Raw genomic sequence first — 26,357 nt, 5'->3', positions numbered from 1 at the left:
TCACCAATCATTCTTTCACCAAAAAAACATTGAATGGGAAAGTGGCCATTTCGGTTACATAGTCTACAAAATCTTGGAGTTGCTGTTTTGTTAAAGCTTGCTGGGTTTTGAAACCTTGTATCATTAGAAGATGAAGTAATATTTTCAAAAGAATGTTTCTCAACAGATTTGAGGAAACCCAAGCCAGCTTTATCATAAAGAGGTTTTTGACTAGCCAAGATTTGATTTAGATTTTCAGAACTTTGAGTGAGCTTGGCTAAGTCTTCTTTAAGCTTATTAACCTCTTTAAGCAACTCTTCATTTCTTTTAAAACAGTCCACATATGCAACAATACAATGATCACTTACACAACTTTTAAGCTGGGCTTTCAGCTGCTTGTTTTCTTCAACAAGTTCAGCAGCAGCTTCAACCTCCCTTAATTTATCTTTGAGAAAACTATTTTCTGCTTTAAGAATTGTGATTTGTTGTTCAAGATCTTGGTTATCAAGCAAGAAACATCTAATTTTTTCAGAAAAGTGGTCTATCATAAGATGAAGAGCTTCACTATCAGGGTTATGAATGACTACCTGTTCAACGTGGTCTGCCATAAGACAAGGTTGAGACTTAGTTTCTGATTCTTCATCATCTTCTGAATCATTTTCCAAGTCCTCCCAAGAAGCCATCAGACCTTTCTTCTTTCCCTTCTTTGGCTTCTCTTCTTTCTTCAACTTAGGACAATCCGATTTAAAATGCCTAGTTTCTTTGCAGTTGTAACATATCACCTTGCTGAAATCTTTTCTTTGTTTCCTAGAGCTGCTTCCCTTGCTTCTCTCCTTGAGCTTCACCATTTTTCTGAATTTTTTGACAAACAACACAAATTCATTTTCAGAGGAATTATCACTGGATTCATCATCCAGGCGGTTAGTAACAGATGTAAAAGCAATTCCTTTCTTTTTTGAATCTTTTTTCAAATAAGTATTTTCAAAAGCAAATAAGTTTCCTCTCAAGTTATCATATGTCATGGAATCTAGACCACTACTCTCAGATATGATTAAAGCTTTTGTTTTCCACTCTTTAGTAAGACATCTTAGAACTCTCCTCACAAGCACAGAATCAGGATACGTAATTTCCATAGCATCCAAGCCAACAATGATAGTGTTGAATCTTTTGAACATTTCATCTATTGATTCTCCTTCCTTCATTGAGAACATTTCATATTCTCTGTTCAGCATGTCTATCCTGGTCTTCTTTACTATGGTGGTTCCTTCATGAGTGATTTGAAGTTTGTCCCAGATTTTCTTTGCCGTTGTGCATCGTGATACCCGTCGGTATTCTTCGAAGCTGATAGCACAGTTGAGCAAGTTGACAGCCTTGGCATTGAGCTCCACCTTCTTTCTATCTTCTTCGGTCCAGCTTGCTTTGGGTTTAAGAGAAACTACTCCTTCGGCACTTGTGGTGGTTGGAAATTGAGGACCCTCCAGGATAATCTTCCAGAGTCTATAGTCCACTGCTTGCACAAAGATCTTCATTCTCTCCTTCCAATAGGTATAGTTTTTCCCATTGAAAAGAGGAGGTCTGTTGCTTGACTGTCCTTCTGTCAGGTTGTAGGACACCAGATTTGAGCCACTATTTCCTGCCATCTGGATCTTTTCTCTAAGCTGCAAAGCTTGATCTCTTTGAGACCAAGCTCTGATACCAATTGATGGTTTTCAGTGGCAAAGAGAGGGGGGTTGAATCTTAGCCCCTTTTTCGCTTATTAAAACTTGCTGGTCCTTGAAACAACTTCTGGAGACTTTTTTATTTTTGTCTCGTACCCAGTCACGAGACTTTTTCTTTTTATCTCATAACCCGGGACGAGATATTTTTCGATTTTATCTCCTATGCAGCAGAAACAGAAATGGAGTAGAAGAAAGAGAGAGAATCACACCACGATATATCCTGGTTCAGCTGCCAAGTGCAATGTAGTCTACATCCAGTCTCCATCACAACAATGATGAAATTTCATTATAATCTTCATGATTACATACACCAATTCTCCCTAGGAACTACTTTCCTATCCGGGACAAGTCCAGAATCTAAACCCCAATCCTGAACTTGACTTGGTCACTGCCAAGCTTTTAACTACTAAGTGCTAACCCAACTTGCAAGGAGATTCCCACAGAATCATGAAACACAACACAGATGTACAAAGAAACTCTAAGGACATCTATGACTTTTTTCTTTTAATTTTGCACTCTCTGCCTTTTTCCACTCTATGACTTTTTCATACAAACCTCACTGTTTGTCTTTTTTCATGAGACTCAAGACAGACAAAATTAAATAGAAAATTACAAAATAGAAAACATTGAAGGAGAAGAACTTCTGTTAGCTTGGGTAGCTATACGAACTATGTGCTTACTCTTTTCCTTACTTCAAGTATTGGTTGTTCTCCCTTATTTATAGAAGGGGAAGCCTCCAAGATTGAAGTTCTTGAACCGAGCCAACTTCTTCTTCTTCATGCAAAGCGGTTCGGCCAGAGAGAGAGGAGAGGAAACTGAATGTAAAACCCAACATGCAATTACCTCTGTGTCTTCCCTTTACACCAAGCTTCACCAATCCGAACCATCCATCTTGACTTGCACTCCAAGAACGATCCCTAGCCCTTGATGAGTTCTTGATGATGACAGCTTCTTCTGCTCAAACTTTTGCATCCTCCATCACATAGCTACTGTAGCTACCTCCTGTGGTGGTTGATCAAAAGCTGAGACAAGCCATCCCTTAAGGATCTTTTTCCTCTGACCGAGATCTTCTTTCATTTTTGGTATGGAGAGCATGAGATCTCTTCACCAAATCTTACCATTTGTGATGAAAATCTCAGCCATAACATACTTTTTGTTTTCTTTTTCTTTTTCTTGTCATCATTACAATGGTCTTTAGCTTGCTTCTAGCTTCTTCTTCATTACTCTGATAGCTTGCAAAAGCTTCCATGCTTTCTCTGTGAAGTGACCGAATGAAGAAGATGGATGAGAGAGAAGAGAGAGTAAAAGGAAAGCATTCAATGGATTTGATCAATTAAAATGAATTAATTTACTTCCCTTTGCTTTAGGTAGCGTGTATCATTAAGGCAGCAATCAAATCAATTGCCATTTCTCTCTCATGGTTCCAATGCATTTAATGTTAATTGAATTAAATTTGGAATCCATCAAATTGAGAGGAAGTGAGTGACCGAACTAAGCATGCAAAGCTTTCTTCCATCTCTCTTTGGTTTCGGATCAAGCAAGTTGGTTTCAAACCAAAAATTGTTTTGGGCTAATGGTAATAGTTAAAATTTGACCCAACAAGTAAAGTAACAATTCAGTCACATCTTTTAACATTTTGATAACCAATGCTGAATTTTTTTTATTCTTATTGAGCTTGCTATTCGGCCAGCATCAAATTCTGTATAACAAAATCATTAATTAGTAAACATAATCATAAAGATCAAATTAATAATTTTGTAATTAATTGTATTAATAATGTTTGATCATCACAAATTTAAATTGGAGTTTTCCAAACTCATCACCTTATTTGTTCCACTCAAACAAGAAAGTAAATCAATCTTTATGACATCAAGCTAAGTCACTCCTAAGTTTTATATGAACCACAAACCATCGTAGAAAGGAGACCACTTAATCCCAAATACTGAGAGTAACCTGAGTGCAGGTATCTCACAAAATGCAAGTACTAAGTGCCCTAAGAGAGGCCAACTAAAACTATAAATTACATAAGATAAGATCACTGGAAGAACAGCAAGTGCAGCAACAAAATAGATTATCCATTTTGGGGATGAACCATAGAATAAAAGAGCAGCAGATACACAGGAAAATGTACTCATTATTCCCAAAGCGAAACAAAGCAGCACATGCCCAATTGTAATCCTTGTTAGCCTTGAGCTTATGTAACCACTTTTTTGCTTCCATATTGAACGTAGTATGGCTGAAATGAAGAAAACTATTCCAACATTGGACAAGCATATTCCAATAGAAATTGATAGCAGAAAAGTATGGTACCATATCCTCTTATGAATACTCCCTTCTTCAATCTCAATGGCAGCAGGAACACTGAGACCTGCTGTTATTCCTAAAGTTGTCATAAGAGTTGCCACAATCAGAAAATTACTTGCCATTCCATTCAGTTCAGATATAGCTCTTTCACATAATGTGTGGTGTTCTTTATGGAATAATTCTTGTGGCGTTTCTCCTTCTCCGTTTTGCATGGTCTTCAATGATGCTGGAACTCTCGTCTCCACTTCCTATTCGAAAACATGAAAGAGTATAGATTGTCAAGCCTAATTTACACTCTAAAAGTCTAAACTTTAATAAGGAATGCGGGTGCACCTCAAACCAGAGCTCTTCACTAAGAATAGAAGCTTGATTTATCAATGATCCAAATTTGACTCGAGGTACCAATTTGGCAGCCATGTGAAGAACATTGTTTCCTTCTTTGTCAACTTGTAGCATATTAGCAACTTTGTATGCACCATTGCTTCTTATTATTCGATATATAGCTGCTTGTCGATATAAAATTGCAACGTGAAGCAAGCTTTGTCCATCACCGTTAATTTTTGTCAACAAATTTGGATTGTACTCCAAAATAAGCTTTAAAATTAATATGTTTCCTGATTTTGCTGCATCAAACATTGCTTTTGAAGTTCCTTCAGAGTTTGAAAAGTCTTCTTCCATAAACTTAAACAGCAAATTCAGAATTTCTTGGTAACCAGCAGGGCTATCCTTCTGATCAATAGCTAACAACATAATCAATGTAATTAATTACAAATTATAAAGAATAACTCTTCAAATTACAAAGAATACAAGTAAGGGGAGAAGAAATAAAAAATACCCATGAAGTATAGAAAGGTATAAATAGAGAGAACTAACATGTTTGAGCTAACACTTCTAATGCAGTTAGTCCCTTCTCGTTTGTAGTAGTAGTAAGTTCCCTGTATGTCTCTAACAATTTCAATGCCACAGCTGTGATGTATGGCCATTAAGTAAGTTTCAACATAAACAAATGTTCTTTTTGAAATGTATATAAATTAAGATTCAGATATTATGTTGAACTTACTGTAAATGTTTCCGTTCAGTGCCAAGAAAAACAGCAAAACAATGTCTTGATGAGAGGGTAGAGTATCCATTGAAATTCTTGCACATAAAAATTCAACGATATGAGGGTGACTTGCTTTACATGCCAATTGAATTGGCAACATGTGATCCTTTTGGCCTCGAATTCGAACCAATCCCGGGTTCTTGTTAAGTAGAATTGTAGTGATTTCCATGTTTCCTGAAATGACAGCCATAGAAAAGGCAGTGTTCCCATCTGCATTGACAATTTCCATGTCTTGCATGCTCATAAGTTGCACCAACTTTTCAACAAAACTGCTGTGTTGCATGCTCACAGCAATGTGAAGAGGTATGTCCCCATTCATGGTCAAGGGAGTATGTACCCAATAAGTTGGATCATAAGATGAAGCCTCAATCCAATTCCCTGAGGTCACTGCCTTGCGTATATAGGCTCCTGAACAGTTCATATTTGAATGGTATCTTTAAATTTTTGTCAAGTAAAAAATCCATTAGACTTGTTAATTTTATTTGCATAAGCTATGTTGTCTAATCAAATATGTTCGGAAAATAGTAAAAGAGTATAACATCATAGAAGAACAAAAAATGGGTACACAAAACAAGACTTACTGTCCTTTGGCCCCAAAGAAAAAAGATCTCGAAATTGTGCATGCTCAGCTTCTTCTACTTGGATACCCAACCTATTGCAATCTGTTACATCATTTAGTGAACAAATTATATATAAATAATGTTTTTCACTCAGCTATATATATAATTGGTGCGTAACTAACCATAAGGGTATGATACTACTCACTAGACCAAAAGTTAGTGTAACTAACCCACTTGAGCATTTTGATAATGTGATATCATTAATAAAATAATACATATACACAATCTCAGTTACCTGTAGCTGATGGTGAGATGGTTTCACTGGATTCAGACATATCTTTGTTATATTATGCTTCCTTCTATTTAGGGTAATGTGAATCACTAAATTAGATTGTGGTCAGGAACAATAACTAAAGCAATACTATTTAAATAAACAAAGATGAACTTTTCGTGAACCACGTTTGAGAATATATATTTTAATGTCGCAAGTTAAAACCAGTGTATCACATTAATTAGATGCTGATGCTGAGAAGTGATCCTTGTCATCGACAAGATGAACTTTTTATTGAATGTTGATCAAGTTTAGGAGATGTTCGAAGGAACTTTATTCTTTAATAATATTGTCGGCAAACCACAGTTGAAAAGATGTGCTGTGATCCTTGTTACTAACAACTACTTTTTGATTAAATGTCAGTCAAGTTTGGAAGTATATTATATTACATGCTTGATCTTGATAGTCAAGCATGGTATGTTGGAACTTGGAAGCTTGTTTTTTACATTTTTTCCCTTCTCCATGCAAGTTGTTATACACTTACCTGTACATATGCTATGAAATTATCACATGGAACCATGTAATTTGATGCATTCATATATAAGGAATGGGTCCATAACTACCCCGAGAGAAGTTATATACAAAGAAATAAAACAGAGGATCTATACTTCCAATGCGATGCACCCTTCTAGCTGATGGATCTAGCCAGGTTAAGCAAAATGGGCATAGTACTTGCAGCTGGATGAGGTTGAATCTCCTGCGTCTCAAAGTCCTGTAACTACTATACCAAAAGAGGATGACCTCGAACAAATCCGTCCTCAGCTTGCTGGTTCAATTCTAGATTAATTAGCAACGTTGTATTGTAACTGTCTAAACTATTGTAAGAACTTTTCAATTCAACTGATCCTCAAAACCATGGCATCCACCATATGTACATCTTTCCAAGATTCTTGTGAGATACTGCTTCAGCAATCAGTCTTCGGGCTTGACCTTCTACAGCAAGGGGCAACGAAGGTGCAGCTCCAACACCAACCACAACCCCTTGTAACCTTGCTTCAATATTACTAATGGCTCTCTGTAAAATCCACGGAAGGAATAAAATAATAAAAATTTAAATTGCTTTATTGTTGCAAACCATAATCATATCTTGGATAATTTTCTTTAATGTTCTTTTGATCTGAACTATTACCAATGAATGAATAATGAACTTAAAGTCAGTACTACGGTTACTATATTCAAATTTGTCTTGATACTAAAAATAGAGTGGAACACCAAACCTGTGCATGTGGATTCTGAACTTCTACTCCACTGGACTTGTGAGATTTTGTCCATTCCACAAGTGGATCATGGATGAAAGTTTCAAGAACGCTCATAAGAGTCTCCCTGTGTGTCCTCAATACAGAAAGTGTAATTTCACAAACCCTCAAGAAGATTCCCTCATATCCAGTGATACCTAAACCATCAATCATGTTCTGTATGTTCATCGCAGAATTCACAAGAACCAAAACATAATCAGCAGCAAGCAATTAAGTTTCTCAAGCATTAAAATAATATTATCTTCAGTAATTCTTAATTCTTATTTAGTTATGAAAAATATTCCAGACTACATAATTCCAGATATATTTGGAGAAGGTATGGCTTATTATTGCCAACTAGAGTGAGACCCGCACAATGAGCTGAGAGGTAAATTAATTATACTATATAGTTAATTCTAACAAGTATTATATTATTTAGAGATTGATTAGATAATATATAAACTAATATTAAATTTGAATTGTTTTATATTAAAAATTTTTTGCAGAACATTTATTTGATAATTTGTATATAATTTCATATACTTATTCAACTAAAATGTAATACAAATTGAAATACAGTTTATTATTTTAAGAATTTAAATTTATTTAATTTTAAAAAAGACATAGGCCTTTTATATTAGAGTTGTACAAAGCTATGTTTTCATTTGTTGCTTCCATTTTTACATTTGTTTTAGTTGTCATACTTTGTCTTCTCATATGGTGTTCTTTGGTTTACAAATAACTAAAAAAAAAAGTTAGAAAAAAATGAATGAGAATGAAAAACACAAAAAATGTAATATAAAATTATATTAACTTTATAATCATGGTATATTTTTTTTTTTTGTGACTAATCATGGTATATTTGAATATATCTAGTAAGGAGATGTGCCAAATTTATACTTACTTGGGTTAGAAAAAATGAATGAGAATGAAAAATACCAAAAATATAATATAAAATTATGAATTAGTTTTATAATCATGATATATTTAAATGTATTTAGTAAGGAAATGTGGCAAATTTAAACTTACTTGGAGGAGTTTTCGCCAGTTAATGAGAGATTAAGAAAAAAAAGAATAGTAAGAGTCTGATACGAATATTGTATCAAGGAATAGAGAGAATTAGGTAGAAATTCAGAGAGTAGGATAGAAATCCCTAAGACTAGGGCCAAAGAGAAAAAGTAGAGTTTTCAATTACATCATGTATGCTCTTACTATTACATCATATTCCCATTTATAGTATAATTCTCATTCTCTAGTTGGGTTATAGGCCCAACACTAATCCTAACAGAGTCTTATGTAACATATATAAGTAGACTAAATAATGTAGTAGTAAGAATCTTAAGTCTTAACATTTATAAGTTGTAGAATTTTAACATTTGTAATTGAAAATTTTTGTAATTATTATTAATACGGCACTTTTAATGTATGTTTATTGTATTTAATTAGTACTTTATGTTTTAATTGAATAATAATAGATAAGAGTTTTTTTTTATTTTTTAAAATCTTTTACTAAAAGATGATTGGTTGATTTCCAAGTTTTGCCAAGTAATCAAAGTTGCTGACATAGCATCATTATAGGAGAAAACATGGCTTAAACTCGATGTAAAAAAAGCTAGTATCAACTTTTAGATAGACAGATAGATAGATAGATGGTATTGATATCAGAGAAAAGTTATCAAGACATAGAGAACATGTTGGATTTGTTGCCACTTCCAACATGGGTTTCTCTTACCTGGGTTAACCGAAAAGGAACAAGCTCAGGCTTCTCCAACTGCAGGCCTCTGTCAAATAAGCAACTGAAATCAACATGAACACAATCACCACTGGTAGAGTCAAAAAGAATGTTTTCACCATGCCGGTCACCCAGCCCCACAATATGCCCGACCATAGACCAAACTGCAGTAGTGTGAGCATAAGCAACACGGGCCCTGAACCAGGCAGCAGGCTCAGAAAATGTAGTCAAGAACCATTTGTGGAAAACAGGAGGAAACATCGGAAGGATTTTTCCCTTAAGCATCTCATCCTCTGGCATTTTACCTTGGCATTGATCATAAATTCGTTTAATATGACCATTAGTTTTCTGCCTGTCATACTTCCCACAAGTTATATATATGTCTTGAAGAATTTGTCGAAGTCCACGAGTGTGGGGCACCCACTCTACCATACCACAGTCCTCTGTCAAAGGAATCACAGCAAAAGTACGAATATAGAGCTTCCTTCGTCGACTTTCAGGATATTTGGATAGCAATCGATTAATCATTGCAGTAAACTCCATCATGCGGGCATCTTTGCGAAGATCATCCTTAGGTTTGCAAAGAAAGGGACGTTCAAGGCCATCACTGCCCAGTAGAATGATCTGAAATACATAGGGATTCATTAAGATGATAGTGCATGCTACATGTCTGTGGAAACTGAAAAGAAGTTATGTAATTAATGTATCACAATAAGCAGCAGTGTCTACTGATTAACAATACCTAGTCAACTGAAAGTATGTGCAAACTGAAACTGAGGAAATAAAAAAGGAAAAGAACAAAGAAAAGAAAAGAATAAAAAACAGAAGGAAGAAAGAAGGATGAAGAAAGAAAACAGTACTGGATCACACCATGCATGCAGACAAAGTGAACTATGAACTCAGAAATCAGAGAGAAAATAAATGAAGTTATATTTGATAAAGAAAAATAAGGGTGCATCTGGTTTACATTTTCATTTCCAATGTTTTCTGTTTTCAGAATTTTGTGAAGGAAAGAGAAAACATGAAAACAATAAAATTCTGTTTTCTTTATGTACCTTCTATTTTCTCTTTTTCCTTCATAGAATTCTATAAAAAAAGGTGAAAATGAAAACGCAAATCAAATGCACCCTAATCCACTCACTTTCTTAGGTCGCTGAAGAGATGAAAGAATTTCAGCCTCATCTGAAATTCCTGCTATGGTAGGAAGATCTGTGGCAGCAAAGATATCTGGCATAAGTGAATCACCAGGCTTCCCCTCAACTGTTGGCAGATTAACGGTAAGAGATTGTTGAATTGGCATAATGATCCCCAGAGGCATCATCCTCTTTAGAGCACTAAATTCAGTTGAGAGATTAATTGTCCTTGCCCTTGGCTGACCAGGATGAAAGCATAACTTGATCAAATGATCAATAAGGCTCGCAAATTGAACAAACAAACTGTTCTCATTACTTCCCAGGCTGAAACCTTTACGTGCACCTTGTATGATTTCAGCTGCTGCTTCCCGCCTTGAAGGAACAGTAGATTTTGAAACTGCAGCCATAATCCATAGGCCCTGCTGTGGATACTGACGAAGAACAGAGATAATAATAAGTTTAACCAGTCGAACAATTTCTTCATTCTGGTGGCAAATTCTAGAAACCAGTTGAGGTAGCACCGTCAACCAATGGTATGTTGGTAAATCCTTCAAGCATCCTCTCATAATACTCATTACCTATCAAAAAGAAGAAAGGAAAAAACACAAATGTAAAAGTAGTGGGCAAGTCTTTCCTATTTACAAGCTACGAAGACAAGAAAAGTTTTTTGCCTATCTACCTTCCCATGTATACTCTTTAGATCTTTAAGGTTTGAGGAACCACTTCTTTGACACATACTTCCAAAGTCAAACCACAGGGTTAATAACCTTGGAAGTGCCTGAAATAGATTCTTGTGTCCCCTGTGAAGTCCTTTTGCGTAGAATAACAGTACATCAGGAAGATAGGACCACCAAGACATTTCACCACCAACAGTAGCAGCCTTTGAAGAAACTCGTCTGGGACCAAGTTCAATATTCTCCTCCTGGCGTTTCCGGGCATCACCGAGCACTTCATCACAATACTTAGCAATATAGAAGTATCCTTTCTCCCATTTGGGCTGCAGTTCCCTCACCCTCGTATAAAGACTTATGACATCTTCCTTCTGTTTCTGGCCAGTGTAATGAATCCACCTTGAGTACAAAAGGAGAGTCTTCGCAATATCTCTGTTCTCATTTGGAGATTGACTTTCACAGACAATAGGTGCTGGGTTAAGTGGTACTAGGGAAAGGCTAGTAATAGATGACAGAGCAGCACAGCCTAACACTTCAACGGGCATGTTCAAGAGAGATTGCTGTAATACTGCAATGGCACCATCTGACCGCCGGGTACTCCAAAGAAGTTTTGCATTTTCCATGTGGACGTTAGGAGCACCACAGGCCTGGGCTTCTAAAATTGCTCTGTTGGCTGTTTCATAGTGACCAGCCAAGCGACATAACTTTGAATATTGAAGCCAGCAGTTACCAACTTGAGGACGAAGACTGCTTGCACTGAAAACCAGTCTCCTCAAAGCTAGTAGTGGCTCTCTAGCCCATAGTGAAGATTGTGTAAATCTGATACGATTATCCCAGTTTTCAACCAATTTGGAGAAAGCTAAATCACCCAAATGAAATGATTTCTCTAAGAAAGAGTCATCACCTAAAAGAGAATGGAAGTCCTCCAACTCCCGTAGAAAGTGAAGTTTTACAACGAATGGGTATGCCCGCATGTAAGAATCCATCCCTGCAGCAGCTAAAGGGGCAATTAATGACTGCTTGGATAAAGCAATTTTCTCTGCAACTGAGAAGTGATCCCTCTTCATCATTGCTTGAAGAATCTTTGCAACATCCAAGTCAAATGAAGCATTACTTTCAGAGCTGCTGCAAACTAAACCTTCTTCATCAGCTCCACTAAGGTACTCATTCATCAAATCCCACCTGCCAAGCCTCCAGGCTGCCTGCACACCTTGCATGGACCATGCTTTCTTGTACTGAGGAATCCTAGAAATCAAACCATCAACATGAGTGACCATGGCCTGAAGATGGCACATGTTCAGTAAACAGTTAAGGACATCTGAATGCCTCTGAACTGAGGTTGGCTCCATCTGCAAAGCTTGTTCACAGGAAGTCAACACATCAGCCCAGTTACCAGCTTTTTTGTTTATTAGAAGTTGATCTTGCAACCTCAAAGATTTACTTAAACAGGACAAGCCAAACAACCCATCTGGTTCATCCAAACAGCTGTATATTTCCATAAGATGAGAAACATCTTCGTCCTGAAAGATGCCACTCCTCTCAGCAGCAGGATTGAAAGCACCTGACTTTTCCCTCACATAGGATTCAAAGTACATCAAGGACCTTGCATAAGCCTGACACCTAAAAGAAGCACTAGCAAGAGTCACCTTTGGAATTGCAGAGAGAAGCTCAGAAACATATTTACACTGTACAAGGAGTTGGTCCTGATATGTCAAGGAATTTGAAGTTGGATCCTTTGAGTTCTGTTGCTTAGATGCTGATGAATTAGAAAGGGAAAGTGCAAGCCCTTGTTCAACATCATCCACCCATTGTCCAAGATTATCAAGAAGAGTAAACACAGCTTGAATACAAACTTCACTTTGACCACCACTGTATCCATGAACTGGAGCACCACTGTTCTCTGATGCAGCTGCATCAAGAACTGAAAGGATTTCTTCTGTTATACTGTGCCGTGCCTCCTGTGTTCCATGACAGACAGCATTAAGAACTAAGTATGGAAGCAAATATATTGCTGTTTGCATATCATGGCGTATAATACCTCGACAAGCATTAAAGATGCTTGCACGAGATCCAGTAGCATGCATAGTCAGTTTCCTAATCCAAAAGAATATCCATCTTCTAAATGACATAGAAGGGCGGTAAATTGGGCCAGCAGATGTTGATTCGGGCACTTTAGGAAGCTGAAACCTAGATGTTAAGCATGGGGCAATTATCTCTTTCACATAATTAGAGAACCGGTCCCATAATTTTTGGCCTCTATTGTTCATCACATTACTACAATTGGATCTCTTAATTTTGGATGTAAAACTGTTACTATTATCCTCATCCTTCTTTTCCTGTGATGTGGAAGCTGGAGCATTCTCATCCAGCGATGCTTCACAACCAGCAAATTTTAGTAACTCTTGTATAGCCAATGCGGCAGAGTCTTGAATAACAGTATCAGGAGCTGATCTAAATGCCCGAGCTAGGTGTTTGTGGATCAGTTCAAATATGAGGTCATCATCAGAACATTGAATTTTGAAACGTTGACATGAAAAGCTTTTTACTTTAGCAGGGTCAACAGCACCAAGGGCTCCGAGACAATCAGCACAAACCAACTTCAACCGCTGCCCAACTGCAGTCCTTGACTCTTCTGCACATCCTCTTAACAGTGATGTGATCAACAAACTCAAGACATCCAAGTCTGAACCAGATTCAGCAGTGATTAGAGCGGTAACATCCTTCCATCTCAAGTTCAAAAGCTTGCAAAGCTCACATGCTACCATGTACCTCACATTTAAGTTCTCGTGATTTAAACCATCCACTACATCTCGCAACTGATCCTTCAAATTTGATGACCCACGTGCATCCTCAATCGCTTTGTTCACTTCCTTCAAAGCAGGTATGCTGGGTAACGGGGGGAACTCACATATATGCTGTTTTAGGATAGCCGTGTTCTTAAGACTCAGTTCTTTCAAAATTTCTACCACTTTGTCCAAGTGTGTGGAGGAATTTTCTTTGTCTCTTTCCAAGAACGGAAGAAGGGAGGCAAAAACTTGAGAAATTATATGCTTAATGCTAGATGGTGATACTTCAGCCAATTGTTTTATGAAAAAGTGCAAGACAGACAGACCCTCCTTTTGCAGTGATTCATTACCTATTGCATGCATCAGAAGAACCATCAATTTTGGTACATAAGTATTAAGATGAGAACCCATCATTCTAATAAGCATCTCAATACGCTTCAATGCTTGTCTCCGAAGCACAAAATCGTCAGCATGGAGCAACTTCCTGTCTATACTATTAAGGAGGCCAACAAAATGATTCCTCAAAAACCCTGGAAGATCATCTCCACCAGTGAGAACAATAGCAATGCCTTTAATCATCTGAGGCACTCTTGCTAATCTGTAAAAAAATTAGAAAAGAATGAGAAAGGACAAGTAAAACTCATGTACTCTTAATCAGCAATAGTTTGCTTCCATTATCACTATCAAATTATGAACCCTTTGTTTGCCTTTCAAAGATGGCTATAGGAGTATCATAGTACGTAGGGATTCACTGCAATAGTTTCTAATAAACAGCAGCATGGAACAAAACCATTCTACAAACTAGTCAATGATAAAAGAAAATGAATATAAACAATTGATTACCTAAAGTATGTGATCCTTAATATTAGCTAAATCTAGGGAGAAAGCTCATATGAGTTATCAATATTAATGTCCAGTTTTGAAAGTTTCAACCATAATGCCATAGAATATCAAATTCCAGAGATACACTCAGTTTACCTTATATTTATCTCATCTGAATCACCACCATCTGTAAAGCATATAAGTTCATCTAGAAGTGCAGGTAAAGCAGCTGCAAATATTTCCTGCTTGTTGGAACCAGTTTGTGCATGGTAAAACTGCACAGAAGCAAGTAACTTTTGGTCATCTGCTTGATGAAGAGCAAATGCAAGCACTTTTGGCAGCCAGTTAACTATAAGTGGCACCATATCAGTGTTCAAACACTTGGCCAACTCATGTAAGGTGTCAACTGCTTGATTGTTGTCCTGATGACAGACCACAAGCTTTGGGAGAACAAAAGGGACCATTTTCTTCACAAGTTCTTCAGTCTCAATGCCAAAAACAGCTTCCGCAAACTCCTTCACTAAAACCGGACGGCTCGCAAGTCTCTCAGAGATATAATCATACAGTTCGGTACAAATATGAACATCTTTTAAAAGAATTAGCTCCAGACCTCCTTTCAGATGGAAATAGCAAGCCTTGTGTATTAACCTTGATGCATTCATTCTTACCGCCACATGCATGCTATCTAGCCGATCAACCAACAAAATTAGACAATACAAGAACATTTTGCTATCTACATTAACAGCAGACATTATTTCCGCTATGCATTCCATTAGAGTCTCTAATATCTGAGGACTTTCTGCTACTGTCATGGCATGTTGAATTGTATCCAAGAATTTCTGCTCCTTGCTTTTGTCAACATCTCCAGGAAAAATCAAACTCAAAATGAGATTGTCTGCAAATGAACTAATCTGACTGCAAAATGCTTCTCTCAATTCCTTGCTCCTGCTAATTAAAAGAAACTCTACACATTTTATCCACTGAAATCTAGTTTGAATCAGATTATCCGCAGATCCATGTGCAAGGATGCGATGAATAACTTTCACGCAGGAAATTTGGACATCATGTGATGACTCATCAAACAGAAGTTCAAAAAATAAAGACTGAAGTTGAATAAGATTACATTCCAAACTAACATCTACATTTGCTCCATGCACATTAGCTTGGTGAATAATTGGAGGATGCTGCTCACCATGATTGCGAATAAAATTTCTGTCACATTTTGAGCATCTGAAATTTTGCAGTAAACAATCTACCGACCAACATGGTTTTCCATCTTTTACATTCAGAAATAATTTGCATTCATCTGTATGTAAGCCAGAGGTAGCTCCTCTGCATCCATAAAGGCATGACAACATACCAAGTGTTATGGGAACCAATTTCTTTACCTTCTCATTATCTCTCCTTATGTACCTGCATAACAGATAGGGAAAATGTAACAAACAGAAGATTTGTCTGTGCATCATTTGTTAAAAGAGATACAACTTTCCTCCATGTATATATCAATGTGATGGGAAATTTAACTGACACATACATAATGGCAAAAGAACTGCTTAAGAACAGGAGAGTTGTCATAATATTGGAACAGGAAAAACCTTGGAAACAGAAAACCTCTAATCAAACAATCTTGATGAAAGATGAGGTATAAAAGGGAAACACACTTCAAAGAACAAGATTTTGCCATTTGAATTTTAAATGATGGGGAAAAAAAAAGAAAGAAAGATAGAAAAGGAAAAAGAAATGCTTGTTCCAGACATAATCCATCCTAGAAAAAGGAAGCAACAGTTTGGAGGAAAGGAAAAAAAAATAGCAAACATGTTCTTTCAATTACCTCCTGCAATTCAAATATCAACATCTCGTCGATGAGAGCCTTCACGTTAAACAAACAGCTACAATGAAACTAACCAAATAACAAGCCTGACCAAACACATTATCTAAATCATGTACGCAAAAAACATTTACTTAGTTACTTACTCAATCTTTTGAATGACAGGAGATGATATATCAAGAGTAGACCAGAAAAGCATCACTGGCATAGAAATGACAGCTTCAGTTCTTACTTTTTCAGCTTCATCATGCAGACCCATATCTAAAACTTCAAGAACAACACTGCTGCTCAAGTTTGGGCCTAGCTTGGATAATACTTGAAGAGAAAGGCATTTTGCTTTCCATGGGCAATGGTTATCAACAGCAGGTAGCATATGAGTCCAAGGAAGTTTAAGCACTACACAAAGGTCTTCACGGTATCGCTTATCTTGCAATAAGTTGTTGTTTTCCTTGAAAGCAGATCCTGATTGAGAAGACATTAGCATGAAATATTAGATACCTCAAACATGGAGTATAAGTGAATTTAAGGATGAATCCAGAAAAATCACCATACTTGGTTTCTTTTCATCTGTTTAAACTCCTAGACAAACCTAACACCCAGCTCCAACTTAATACACAAAAGAAATAAGAGAGGATTTACCAGGAATCTAGAATGCTACCAGCAACAATATATTGAGAAATTAAACATTTGACAAGAAATGCATATTAAAAAATACACTACTTGAATCGACAAGCTGCCCAAAACATTATGATATTCTGTTCAAGACATGTGATATCACGTAAGCTGGGCAAATAAGGCCCAACAGCAAACCTTATATGTACTAGTCACCAAATAAAATTAGAGGCAAAACAATGCATCCAATAGAAATAACAAAATGTTTATTACTATTACTATTATTATTATGAAAGTACAAGGTAATTGACAGTGCCAATGACAGCAAGATACAAAGCTTACTTTGGGAAAGCAATATACTGTGAATTCCTTCCAGGTAGGTGGAGATATCTATGGTAATTGAATTTCCTTCTTTAGCCTATAATAACATAAAAAGTTAGTTCACTGAAAGAGAAACAAATTGTATGCCAGGAATTTTCAGCTACAGCCTTCCTACCTGTTCAACTATCCAAGGAAGCCATGTATGCATCTGCTGAAAAATTCTGAGATATATATCAGTTTCTGGATAAATAGAAAAGGTAATGCATAGCATGCTAAGTGCAGATAAAGCGGCCATCGGTCTCAAACTCAGCAAAGCATCACTAACAGCAGGAGCATTTAATGATTGGACAAATGAAAGAAGAGATTTATTCATATGATCAGCATAATCCTCTACCCTTTGGCAAGTAACTATACCACTATATTTGCATTCCATCTCAAGACTGGCAACAATTTCCTCATTCACTTTTTGCCGCTTGATTGTTGGATTATGAACGTCCTCAATGGGCCTCTTTAGGCCAAGCCTCATGCTTTGAATTGACTGATCATTGGATGCTAATGTGGTTAAAGTGTTATCATTTCCTTGGACTCCCCCAACAAGATGTGGACCAAGTGTAGATAGAGCTACTTGAAAGCAATCTATTAGAGGCCGGAATAGGTCTTCTAGTTGATAAAGTGCAGATATTAGATATTCTGGCTGCCAGATATGCGGAGGACAAACTCGCGCAATCCTAGCATAGGCACTGCATAGTGCAACCTGTAAAAGGAATACTATTAGAACCTGTTGAGCAATTCACAGCTTAAAATGTATCAGACTTCCTGAAAAGGGTAGGAACAAACAATGAAAACCAACAAATAGCTCCCTAGTTAACAAAACTTTTCCAAAGAAATGCTAGTTTCAATGTTAACCTTAAGTTCCTGGCTTTTGGTTCTCGACAACGATCGGCGGAATACACTGACTAAATCAGCAGCGGTAAGTTTGACAACATCTTCTGGGCAGCTAGAGTAGAGTGCATTGAGGCAAATACCCATCGAAGAATCATAAGCCATGTTTCTGCAAGGGAGCTTTATCTTAATTTAGGGAGTAGGAAACATCCTTATTTATTCACTTAAAGAACCTTTCAAGACAATCTTCTAAATGTATTGGAAGCAGGGTTTTATAAGAAAATTACTTCCGAAGGAGGCATCCATAATATACAAACACCTCAATCATATGAAACCAATTTTTTAAAAAAAATAATAATAAAGTAATCAAATATTCAAACCTGAATACAGGAAGCCCCTCCTTGTCCACATTCAGGATAGTACATATTGACAGGATTAAATTGTAATAAGGAATGATATCATAGTTTGTAACAGTTCCAAGGATGTGTACAAAGTCAAAGCATGCCTTCCAAAATCAAAAATAAATAATCAGGTACAGTTTTTCAGTAAAACTGAATGAAAGTGTGAAACTCTTAAACTCCAATTTCCATGAATCGTTCATTACATACCATGTGAAGATCAGAATCCCCATAGCATAAGAGCGAACATGCAGCAGAAACAAACGACACGCCGATCAATCCTTCAACATAAAGCGTTCCTTTGGTGATACATTTACTGATAAGCTTCAAAATCCAAGTAGCAAAAGGCTGCCACCTCGCTTGGCCACTGAGGTCAATCAATAAACCATAACCATCCAACGGTTTGAGCGTTGCCGGTAGATCTCCTATTCCTGAGAACGAGTCGCAGAAACACTTAATCGTGAACTTAGAAGTTGATGATCCATCATTGCAATCATGTTGATGGCAAAGGGAAGCCACGTGTACGACATCTACAAGCGCAAAGAGCTTATTGATTTCAAGCACAACAAAAAACACTTACCTAACACTAAATTTTTTCAACACTAGAGTTGTGAATTGCAGTTACCTTGAACGGCGAGCATGGCGTCAAGGAAGAAGTGGCGGAAAGCGTCGCGAGCACCGGTACGAAGCAAGGAGAGAAGAGATCCAAGAGCTTCGAAGAAGACAGCATGACGAGAGCGGAAGAGAGGATCGGAGAAGAAAGGGAGAAGGCGAGCGAGGATAGGGAGAAGGGAAGCAGAGTCGGAGCCGTGGAAGAAGACGCCGGGGAAGTACTTGGCGGTGTGAGAGACGAGCTTGACGACGGCGATGGCTTCTCTCTCATTGGCGGAGGAGTAAGGGAGCAGGTATGCGTTGATAAGATTAGGGAGCACGCTACGAAACCTGACTTCCAAAGCGTCGTCGTCTGAGGCAGTTACATTATTGTTAGTGGTGGTGGTGGTGGTGGTTGGAGTTGAAGAAGAAGCCGCAATGCGTTCTCGAAGCTCGTGCACTAAGCTCGAAAGCTTTGCCTTTGCCATCTATTATTACTGTTACGTTCTCGCAATGCCTTCACTTCATTTCATTCTCATTTTTCCCTCCCAAAATGTTCTGTCAATTCCTTTTCAATATCTTTCTCTCTTACATTCTCCCTTCCCTTCCCTTCCCTTCCCTCTCCCTTTCCCATTATACTCACTCCATGCTTGTTATTTTGGGCTGGGACACTCGATGCTTTACTTTTTCCCGGTTTTTCTTTTCCTGAGCCTATTGACAAAAGCCCATAAAAATGGGCTTCACAATATTATGGACCGATTAACAACCCTAGGTTAGTAGAAAAACGGCCCAGATCCAAAAACTTGGAACGGCTTGGATTTTTAATTTTTAATTTTTAATTGATACTTTTACCCAAACATATTGTTGTCTATCACTCTATTGTTAATAAAAAACTTTTTAACCAACTTAGTTGATCAAATAGTTATTTCACTTGTCTGTCTGTTTAAATATGTGTTAAAATTCGAATCCCACTTAAAAAAATAGACATAATTAAACGACGATGTAAAATAATTTATAATATCAGTTAATCAAAATTAACCTTATAAAAAAATAAAAATATATTAAAATTAAACTTATAAAAAAGAAATATATAACTATCCATTCTCAATTAATGCAATCGCTTTATTAATTTTTATTTTTTTTTAATATAACAACACTATCAAATCTTATTTCATTAAGTGAGATGATTAATCAAACAATGACAATGTATATTAATATATATTATGTCTATAGTAAAATTATTTATATGCTAACCTCTCTTAACCACTTTAGAAAATGATTTTTTTAAATTTATTTTTTCTCTCTCATAACTTGTCAATCTTATAATTTTTTAATAACATAAAAATAAAAAAAATCACAATGGCATGTGCTTAATAAAAGATGTTTTTTATTGAAAGAATTTTAAATATTTTAAAAATATTGTTATTTTAATAATTTTAATCGTTAATTTTAATTATAAAAAATATATATAATATATATTTTAATTAAAATTAACAACTAAAATTATCAAAGACATCTCGTATTTCTAGTATATTTATAAAAAAAATGATTATTATCTGAAAAAAGCTTCAATACACAAGAAGCACGCCAAGGCCCACATAAGCAAAGCGGCTGTATGAATACCAAATTAATTTATTTTTGAGTAAAGTATATATTTTTGTCTTTAAAGTTTGGCAAAAGTTTTAAAAATATTTTTAAATTTTATTTTATTTCAATTTTGTCCGAAAAATTTTCGATTTGCATCAAATATATCCTTGATGGCTAATTTTTCTAAAAATTGAAGACCAATTCAATAACATTTCATAAGAACAACCCTCAATATAAGCAAATCAAGCATCATTTTCATGCGTTATTGTTAGATTAGTCTTAAATTTTTTGAAAATTTAGTCGTCGGGGGTATATTTGATGCAAATCGAAAACTTTTAGGACAAAATTGAAACAAAATAAAACTTAAGGATATTTTTAAAACTTTTACCAAACTTCAGGAACAAAAAATATACTTTACTCTTTATTTTTTTCACAAGACAAATAGGGAGTTTCCATTCATGAATAGGACCCATAATATTTAAACCAACAATGCTAGAAAACCAAGATCATATCAGCCAAAAACTAGTTAAATGTCTCTGGGCTGGAACCGAAAACCCAAATCAATTCAGCACCATCCCAAAATTGACCCAGACTAAACTAGAATCACCCTTCCCAAAAACCTTACCTTTGCTTTCACCGTTTTACCACACAGAAGTTTGAAAATCATCTACACCTGCGCCACGCCTCCGGAACATCGCGCAACCCTCTTCCCTCTCTTCTTCGCTGCGATGCCGCTCCTAGCCTCTCCGCCCATCGCGCCTCCGCACACGGTACCAGAGCGACGCGACTCTAATTACCTAGCATTTACCCTAATTTTTCAAAATTCTCCGTTTCACCCCACTGCCTCTTACGACCAGAGCTTATCACCTCCCACCTCAATCCCGTCGGCGAGCATCCCCAACGGCGGCGTATCCCCCACCCGGCGCATCTCCCAACGGCGGCGCATCACTCTCTCGACCTCGCACCCGGCGTCTTCAACAACCACTGTCTGCACCGTGTAGTCCGCCGAGCTCCACGTCAGCACCATCGGATGCGAGTCTGACCCTATTCAAACTTGCTGTCGCGGGTTCGTCTTCACTGTTGGCTCGGTCGAAGCTCCCCATCGTGCACCATTCAACGCCTCCGCGTGAAGGCCAGCAGGACCCGTCTCCTCCAGTTCCGTCGCTTGCTGCTGCTCTACAACCTCCTCAGGCGGCTGTAACAGGTAAATGGATAGGTATGGTTTCGTTTGACAGTAAATGTTACTAATCTGTGCTAGGATTCAGGAACTGTGGTGGTAATCAATTTGATTTAATTTTGCTAATTTGCTATATGTTGCTGAATTGCTGTAATTAGAAATCGAATGTTGTTGAAATTATGATTGGATGTTGCAATTGTTAGAGATTGGATGTTGCTTTTATCTGGGTTGGATATTGTAATTGTAATTGTTAGAGATTAGATGTTTCTGATCTGTTCTAGGGTTTAGATACTAGGAATGGTGTTCATATGAGATGCTCTTTGATTTTGCTAAATTATTGATTCTGTGTGTCATGCTGGATTTCTGTTGTATACAGTAGCTGATGTTCTTCCTTGTGGTTTGGGAGTTTCAGAAAAAAAAAAGTTAGTTATAACTTGGTTTGAATGTGGCCATTTAACATTGTAGCATCAAAAAGTGATTTTTTGGACGGATTTGTTGGAATTTTAACTTGATCTATTGGTAATTTGGTAGCTATGAGATGATTGTCTAGTTGGACAACTGTATGGTTCTTTTATTTGAGATTGGGTTTTTTTTTATTATAGATTGGATGGTTCTTTTGTTAAACAAATGAATGTTTCTTTTTATACTAAATTGATTATTCTTTGAAATGAATCATCATTTAAGGTGGAAATTAACTTTGAAGTCATTCAACGCATGTGGTATTTATTGATTCAATTGTTGTGACTTATGAGCATTTTTATAGTTAATATACAATAGACATAGATGGCTGTTATTTGTTGCATACACTTTGACCGTAATTGCTTTGTTTTGCTTTCACTTTCTAGGGGAATCCTGAAGAGCCGAGCGCAATGTCCAAAAATCTACGTCAGATTTTTTTTTTTGTTAAACAAATGAATGTTTCTTTTTATGCTAAATAGATGATTCTTTGAAATGAATCATCATTTAAGATGGAAATTAACTTTGAAGTAATTGAACACATATTGTACTTATTGATTTAATTGTTGTGACTTATAAGTATTTTTATAGTTAATATATAATAGACATAGATGGATATTCATTTGTTGCATACACCTTGACGTAAATAAATTAATAAATACTATGTATATGGATATGCATGCCAAATTCTCATTATTCTGACATGTTGCATGTCCAACCATGTCTCTGTTATCTAGTTCCAAATAGAATTTTTTTCTTTAATTCACAAGGTGAGAAGTTCTTGAAAGTATGAAATTTTTCTTATATTTTCTTCTGATTGTATTTTTCATTGAGTTTAAGAGGAAAGATGAAGAATAAAGAAAACCCTTTTATTTAGATACTAGAAGCCAAGTATAGCATGAAGAAATCATTTCTTTTTTCTTTTGATTTTAGTTAATCTTTTGGTTTTTATTTTCTTGATTTGGATGATAATTTCAAAACTAAGAAGGACTTTTCGGCTAAAAAATTTAAGATGTTCAAACAAAAAATGCAAAATTATAATGTTATTTGGGTGGAGGTTGCAAAACTAAGAAGGACTTTCTTAGTAGATGTTACTTCTGTCAACCATCAAGATGTTCTTTTTTCATACTAAATAGATGTTATTTTAATAGAAGCCATGTGAATGAAAAATAAAAAAAAGCTTATCCCACATAAATAACTATAAAATTGTTATCATGCTAAGATGTAATGAAATGAATCTTAATATTCATTCAACTTATCCATACAATTTACAATGTTGTAGATACAGAAATTCATCATAACCAAAAGTAATACAAGAAAAATCATCTATTTAATATAAAAATCTATTTGTTTAACAAAAGAAACATGTGACGTCATGTGATGTAAATTGTTGCATAAACATTCAAATTGCCTACAAGAAGAAAGATACTAAATAGGACCAAAATAAAATACATCCAATTCTTAAAATATTATAAAAATTCACAACTATAACTCAAGAAAAATCTTCAAAATATATCAAAAGTGTTTCAAAAGGTAACATTATCACATTTGTTTAACTGAGCTATGTTTGGGAATGAGTTGAAGTGGTATTGGATAGAACCACAACAGGGGAATATCAACTACAAAGATGCTGATGAAATATTAGACTTATGCCTTAAGAATAAGATAGAAACCCGCGGCCACTGCATCTTCTGAGAAGTAGAAGGCACAGTTCAGCAGTGGATCAAATCACTGAACAAAGACGATTTGATGAAAGCGGTCCAAAATCGGTTAAGCAGCCTCTTGAATCGGTACAAGGGCAAGTTCAGGCACTATAATGTTAACAATGAAATGCTGCATGGTTCATTTTATCAAGACATGCTTGGTAGAGACATAAGAGCAAACATGTTCAAGACAGCACACCAATTAACAAACATGTTCAAGATCAACACCAGAGAAATACATTCAACAGATTCTTGATTTGTAACACCAAGGTGCACCGGTTGGTGGAATTGGAATTCAAGGACACATAGATAGTCCTATGGGGCCTATTGTTTGTTCTGTACTTGATAAATTAGAGACTCTTGGTTTACCAATATGGTTCACTGAACTTGATGTTTCTTCAAGAAATGAGTATGTTAGAGCTGATGATTTGGAAGTTATGATGAGAGAAGCCATGGCACACCCTTCAGTAGATGGCATAATGCTTTGGGGATTCTAGAAATTGTTTATAAGCAGGGAGAATTCCCACTTGGTGAATGCAGAAGGTGATGTTAATGAAGAAATAAAAAGGTTACTTTGTCTTAAACAAGGTGGTTGTCTCATAGCCATGGTTGCGTTGATGATCAAGGACTATTCAGCTTCAGAGGCTTTAGAGGAACATACAATCTGCGAATCGTGAGGGGGAGGGCTGCGGCGGTGGTGGCGGTGGTGAGAATCACAACGAGAACGGCGGTGCGGTGGTGACAAATCGCGATGAGGAGGCTGTGGTGGTTGGCGGCGCTGCGAATCGCGACAAAAACGGGTCTGCGGTGGTGACGGCTACAAATCGCGAGGGAGGCGTTGTGGTGTTTGACGGCAGTGTAAATCACGAGGGAAGATGGCACTCCCGAGGGACGACGATGGCGAGAGTAGTTCCAGTGGGGCGGGACACCATCGCAGAGCGTTATCGCGATGTAGGAGAGAAGAATACAGGATTATGGGGTTGTTTTACAAAACCTAATTTTTCAAACAAATCATTAATGTCAATTATTTAAATTATAATTTAATAAAATAAATTAATTATAATTAATTGAGTTGTTTACTTTTTGGTTGATCGTCTCTTGGTTCCATATACTTTTCCTATTTAAATAGGCCAAATTACATATAAAGGAAGGTGCATCTTCTATTCACACTGTATTTGGATTAGTAAGAGCCATTTGAACTAATTCATGAGTTACTCTATTACCATTCCTTTTTACATGAGAATAATCTACTGATCTAAGGCTATTAGTTAAACTTAAACAATCACTAATAAATAAACCAAAATAATTTTTATGGACTTTTTTTTCTTTAAGAATTTGAATGACTTTAATATTGTCACTTTCAAATGATTATATCAAAACAGTAATATTCACAGGCCTTTTCTAAACCCATAAGATATGCAAGTGCTTCAGATTCATGAGATTAAATGGATAAAAAAAATTTGCATGTGGATGCCATCCAACTATGCCTTCACTGCTCTGAAACCATTTCGTGCCTGCCCCGTCCTGGAATGGGCCAACTCGGGTGTATCATCAGCGAGTTGCTCACTTCATGTGTGTCGGTCATGAAGTGCCTTATTTTATGGTTGGTGATTTTGGCATGGCGTGTATCAGATACCAGCCCCTATTTCGTAGCCATCTAACATGAATTGGTGCCTATTTTTATTTCATTAGTAAGAATTGTAAATTGACCATGCACAATTTAAAAGAAATTTTCATCTCTGCGTATATTAAAAAATAAAGAATTTTTCATGCATATATAAATAAAAAAATCCCACAATAGACATAGCACTAAAACTAAAAATACCCATGATTGTAACCGAGGAACCTAGGAACATAAGACCACATGTCATCCTTATCAGTTGACGTGTAACATTATGCCTCCAAAGTCCAAACTGCAGGGATTAAAAGTTTAAAACTGAACTGAAGAAGATCAAAGACATTACAGAGAAGCATACTTGGAATGCAATTGATACAATAATTCTTGTGAGCGTATCCATCTTTGTTCTTCATTGATTTAGTGTCGGTGCTACAATACTCTCCCCGTGCTACAATTCCAAGAAAATAGGAACAAATAGACATAAATAAGGTAAGCATCAAAGTGGTCCCTGAAGTTACCCTCGAGGCTCAAAGTAATCCCTGAACTTAAAAATTTATCGAGATCGTCCCTGAAGTTGATCTCCGGTACTTATAGTGGTCCTTCCGGTGAATTTTGTCCAGCTGGCGTAACTGGAAAGCTGACCTGGCGTCGTTGGTGACACGTTAGCAGCGCAACGGCTAGCTGACGTGGCGCAGTAAACATTTTGGACTCAATTTGGTCCCTAATTTTAGGTTAAAAACCCTAACTCCCAATTGACTCTCTTCTCCTTTCTTCTCCATCGCACACGTTGTTCTCCTCTACTCTCCGTCAC

The 26,357-nt window shown here is 36.5% G+C and overlaps 2 protein-coding genes across 3 annotated transcripts; both read right to left on the bottom strand.

The window, feature by feature from the left end:
- Positions 1-3,432: 3,432 nt before the first annotated feature.
- On the bottom strand, positions 3,433-6,121 carry LOC112775211 (uncharacterized). The gene is made up of 6 exons (XM_025818702.3): positions 5,959-6,121; positions 5,685-5,765; positions 5,062-5,511; positions 4,875-4,967; positions 4,335-4,741; positions 3,433-4,249 (listed from the first exon to the last, which is right to left on the bottom strand). Exons 1-6 carry the CDS (start codon positions 5,996-5,998, stop codon positions 3,590-3,592), a joined length of 1,731 nt encoding a protein of 576 aa, XP_025674487.1. The 5' UTR covers positions 5,999-6,121; the 3' UTR covers positions 3,433-3,589.
- Positions 6,122-6,339: 218 nt separating this feature from the next.
- Positions 6,340-19,615, bottom strand: LOC112775210 (serine/threonine-protein kinase ATR). 2 transcript variants are annotated; one of them, XM_072227382.1, is made up of 14 exons: positions 19,040-19,531; positions 18,625-18,944; positions 18,397-18,521; positions 18,041-18,185; positions 17,549-17,888; positions 17,310-17,342; positions 17,156-17,231; positions 16,348-16,663; positions 14,530-15,786; positions 10,774-14,149; positions 10,103-10,672; positions 8,962-9,585; positions 7,212-7,406; positions 6,340-7,009 (listed from the first exon to the last, which is right to left on the bottom strand). In XM_072227382.1, exons 5-14 carry the CDS (start codon positions 17,591-17,593, stop codon positions 6,842-6,844), a joined length of 6,660 nt encoding a protein of 2,219 aa, XP_072083483.1. In that variant the 5' UTR covers positions 17,594-17,888; positions 18,041-18,185; positions 18,397-18,521; positions 18,625-18,944; positions 19,040-19,531; the 3' UTR covers positions 6,340-6,841. The 2 variants fall into 2 exon arrangements, with proteins under 2 accessions (XP_072083483.1, XP_025674481.1); XM_025818696.3 differs by having other exon boundaries at positions 17,310-17,888; positions 19,040-19,615.
- Positions 19,616-26,357: the final 6,742 nt, after the last annotated feature.

This window comes from Arachis hypogaea, chromosome 19, assembly GCF_003086295.3.
Source record: "Arachis hypogaea cultivar Tifrunner chromosome 19, arahy.Tifrunner.gnm2.J5K5, whole genome shotgun sequence".
Taxonomy (NCBI): Eukaryota; Viridiplantae; Streptophyta; class Magnoliopsida; order Fabales; family Fabaceae; genus Arachis; species Arachis hypogaea.
The sequence above is the reverse complement of the archived record's forward strand: the minus strand, read 5'-3'. Positions and strand labels throughout refer to the sequence as shown.